General features: G+C 40.2%; 1 protein-coding gene across 1 annotated transcript in view; it reads right to left on the bottom strand.

Moving 5' to 3' along the window:
* Positions 1-820, bottom strand: part of LOC128248750 (uncharacterized protein DDB_G0271670-like) — a gene marked incomplete at both ends in the record, with an annotated part of 1,576 nt that extends 756 nt beyond the window's left edge. Inside the window, one exon of the mRNA XM_052970900.1 lies at positions 63-820. Within this exon, the coding sequence (XP_052826860.1) occupies positions 63-820 (758 nt within the window). The remainder of the gene's footprint in view (positions 1-62) is intronic.
* Positions 821-4,796: the final 3,976 nt, after the last annotated feature.

Below are 4,796 nucleotides of genomic sequence, written 5' to 3'. Positions count from 1 at the left end.
ATGATGACGATGATAAAGATGATGAGGTTGATGACGAAGATGATGATGATGAGGATGAGGATGATGATGATGATGATGATGATGAGGATGACGATGATGAGGATGGTGATGATGATGATGATGAGGAGGAGGAGGAGGAGGAGGATGATGATGATGGTGTTGATGAGGATGATGATGATGATGATGAGGATGACGATATTGATGACGATGATGAGGATGATGATGAAGAAGATGATGATGAAGATGATGATGATGATGATGATGATGTGGATGATGATGATGAGGATGACGATGATGAGGATGATGATGATGATGATGATGAGGATGGTGATGATGGTGATGATGAGGATGATGATGATGATGAGGAGGATGACGATGTTGATGATGACGATGATGAGGATGATGATGAAGAAGATGATGATGAAGATGATGATGATGATGATGAGGATGACGATGTTGATGATGACGACGATGATGATGATGATGATGAGGATGATGAGGATGATGAGGTTGATGAGGTTGATGATGATGATGATGATGAGAATGATGAGGATGATGATGATGATGATGATGATGATGATGATGATGACGAAGATGACGATGATGATGATGATGATGATGATGATGATGATGATGATAAAGATGATGAGGTTGATGACGAAGATGATGATGATGAGGATGAGGATGATGATGATGAGAATGATGATGATGAGGATGAGGATGATGATGATGATGATGAGGATGATGATGAGGATGATGATGATGATGAGGATGATGAGGATGATGAAGATGATGATGATAATGAGGATGATGAAGATGATGATGATGATGATGATGATATAATTTTTCTATGCAAAATTCAGACCCCTGGTTTAGTCAGTTGCATTAACCCTCACTGGACTGGGTCTTGGGTTGCAGGTGCTCTGGAGTAAGCTGAATTCAGGGGCCCTGACGAAAAAAATTGTTTTAAAAAATCTTCATAAGGAGTAGAACCTGTAAATTAACTAGCTAATTATGATGATGATGAATTACTAGTTCAAAGTAGTTTAGTATTTACTGCTTTTTATTTTTACATGTTTTTAAATAAATAATTGAAATTTTTCTTCTTTTTTTTTCATCCCAAAATTAACTTTTGCCTAAGTTCAATAGAATGCCTTGTGCTAAATTGTCTATGCATTGAATTGCCTATCTGCTGAATTGTCTATCTGCTGAATTGTCTATCTGCCGAATTGTCTATCTGCCGAATTGTCTATCTGCCGAATTGTCTATTTGCTGAATTGTCTATTTGCTGAATTGTCTATTTGCTGAATTGTCTATCTGCCGAATTGTCTTTTTGCTGAATTGTCTATTTGCTGAATTGTCTATCTGCTGAATTGTCTATTTGCTGAATTGTCTATCTGCCGAATTGTCTATCTACTGAATTGTCTTTCTGCCGAATTGTCTATCTGCTGAATTGTCTATCTGCCAAATTGTCTATCTGCTGAATTGTCTATCTGCTGAATTGTCTATCTGCTGAATTGTCTATCTGCCGAATTGTCTATCTGCTGAATTGTCTATCTGTCAAATTGTCTATGCACTGAATTGTCTATCTGCCGAATTGTCTATCTACTGAATTGTCTATTTGCTGAATTGTCTATTTGCTGAATTGTCTATCTGCCGAATTGTCTATTTGCTGAATTGTCTATTTGCTAAATTGTCTATCTGCCGAATTGTCTATCTGCCGAATTGTCTATCTGCCAAATTGTCTATCTGTCAAATTGTCTATGCACTGAATTGTCTATCTGCTGAATTGTCTATCTGCTGAATTGTCTATCTGCCGAATTGTCTATGCACCGAATTGTCTATGTGCAGTATACACGGTGTATGCTGCAGACCACCTTCTGATGAGCACCATGTCATCTACAAGTATCAGCTGACCAGCCCTACACCCACTGACTGTCACACCAATTCCACAACAGCTGCACATTTCACTGCAATCCATAAACATTACAAAAGTCTCATGAAAGTCTTTAATTCAATTTATTAAATCTAGGAATATCTTTTATTTCTTATTTCCATTTTCTCCCTTTTATTTCAAAGATCCCAAACACAAGACATGGAACCCCAAAGCATGTGTCACCCCAGGGGACTATACTAGCTGCTAGTCTCTTCAGCTTCAAGGATACAATCAAAGCCTCACAGTAAAGTTTTGAGATCAACCCTGACTCCTGGGAAACACAAGCAAAAGACTGCCCTGCCTGGTGAAACTGCCCCAACAGAGGTCCCACCTCTAATGAACAGAACAGGATTGCAGGGGCACAAAGAAAGCACAAAGTATGCAAATCCCAAACCAGCTCTTTGCCTTCAGTCCCAGCAGACCACCGGTGCCTGACCTGTGGCAGAGCCTTCTGAGCACACATTGGACTGATTGGCTGCAACTGGACACACCACACCCTGTCTTATTCTCCCATGTGTTGTTCTTGGTCGTTGTCATCAATGATAGACAAACTAATAACACAATAACCTCAGCTGGTTCTAACTCATCACAAATTAATTAGTGCTTTACTCTTTTACTCTTTTACTTGTTTCAGTCATTTGACTGTGACCATGCTGGAGCGCTGCCTTTAGTCGAGTAAATCGACCCCAGGACTTATTCTTTGTAAGCCTAGTACTTATTCTATTGGTCTCTTTTTGTCGAACCGCTAAGTTACGGGGAGGTAAACACACCAGCATCGGTTGTCAAGCGATGTTGGGGGGACAAACACAGACATACAAACACACATACATACATAAATATATACATATATATGATGGGCTTCTTTCAGTTTCCGTCTACCAAATCCACTCACAAGGCTTTGGTCGGCCTGAGGCTATAGTAGAAGACACTTGCCCAAGGTGTCACGCAGTGGGACTGAACCCGGAACCATGTGGTTGGTAAGCAAGCTACTTATCGCACAGCCACTCCTGCTTCATTATTTTTTTTATCATTTAAAAAAAAACAAAAACAGAAGATAGAAAAAGCTGACCTCCAGCTGGATTTGAACCCACATTATATAAACTCAAAGAAAATATGGCAAGTTAATTTGTCTATCATTCTGCTAACTCCTCTAAATATTACTCTTATATTTAGTCATCCTTCAATAATAATGTAAAGGTTGAGAGCATCCATTGAAAAACACTGTTCAGTTTCCTTTCCAATTAAATAACTTTATGTTACAATCTTATACTATGTGTATATTTCTTTCTTTCTATTGTGTATTACAATTATAGCATACATCTGTCTGTCTATTGTATGCCATAACAAGCATTAAGTCTATATAGTAATGTCTGTCAATTTATTCCTTCATAATGAATGTATTGTCGCTTTATTTCATGCGCACATTACAACCAGGGTAGGGCACCAAGGTATTTCAGCATTTTAGGCCAGCCCTCTTCATGTACTTCTATGATACGTACCCCTTTCTCCTAGCTCTATACTTTGCTCATTCCCCTACTATGTGCTCTCCATCTCCCAACCCTACAATCTGTGTCCCCCTTCTTCCAACCCTACAATTTGTATCCCCTTCTCCCAACCTCATAATCTGTGTCTCCTTCTCCCAGCTTTACAATCTGTGTCCCCTTCTTCCAACCCTACAATCTATGTCCCCTTCTCTCAACCCTACAATCTGTGTCCCCTTCTTCCAACCCTACAATTTGTGTCTCCTTCTCCCAACCTCATAATCTATATCCATTTCTCCCAGCCCTACAATCTGTGTCCCCTTCTCCCAATCCTACAATCTATGCCCCCTTCTCCCAACCCTAAAATCTGTCCTCCCTTCTCCCAGCCTTACAATCTGTCCCCCATTCTCCCAGCCTTACAATCTGCCCCCCCCTCTCCCAGCCTTACAATCTGTATCCCCTTCTCCTAGCTCTACAATGAAAACCCCTTTATTCCAGCTTCTGTTTTTTTTTATTCCTGCTATGTACAGCAACTTCTTTCAGCCCTGTAATGTCCACCCATTTCTCTCAGTCCTAAAATATGTACTCCCATCTCTCAGTCCTACAAAATGCTTCCCTTTTCCCATTTCCAAAATGCCTCACATTCTCCCAGTTCTACAAGGTTTCCCCAATTCTTCTAGTCTACAGTATGTTCACCCTTCTCCCATTGATACATGTAAGCCCTCAACCCTTCTCTCAGCCCTTACAATATATGTCCCCTTTTCTACTTTTTTGTTTCTACAATATTCTCCAGCCATCACTCTCTTTAAACCAGATGAGAAAAAAAAAACAAAACGCAGGGGGAAAGATTTATAATTAATTTACAAACAAGAAATGTATAATTTTATTGTCATGCGTCTCACCAAGAAAATCTGTTATCTGGTTAAATTTGAGATGTTTCATGCTGAATCATATGACAGGTTCATAACACCACATGTTATTCACATCTCTCTGACCCCTCCCCACCACCTCCACAGACCAGTGTCCTCCATATCCTTCTATTCCATGTGTGACCTCGCTTCTTTTCGTTCTATTATCAAGGCGTAGGAGTGGCTGTGTGGTAAGTAGCTTGCTTACGAACCACATGGTTCCAGGTTCAGTCCCACTGCGTGGCACCTTGGGCAAGTGTCTTCTACTATAGCCTCGGGCTGACCAAAGCCTTGTGAGTGGATTTGGTAGACGGAAACTGAAAGAAGCCCGTCGTATATATGTATATATATATATGTGTGTGTGTGTGTGTGTGTGTGTTTGTGTGTCTGTGTTTGTTTGTCCCCCAACATCGCTTGACAACTAATGCTGGTGTATTTACGTCCCCGTAACTTAGTGGTTCGGCAAAAGAG

The sequence above is a fragment of the Octopus bimaculoides genome, chromosome 9, assembly GCF_001194135.2.
Source record: "Octopus bimaculoides isolate UCB-OBI-ISO-001 chromosome 9, ASM119413v2, whole genome shotgun sequence".
Classification (NCBI taxonomy): Eukaryota; Metazoa; Mollusca; class Cephalopoda; order Octopoda; family Octopodidae; genus Octopus; species Octopus bimaculoides.
This window is presented reverse-complemented; position numbering and strand designations above follow the sequence as displayed.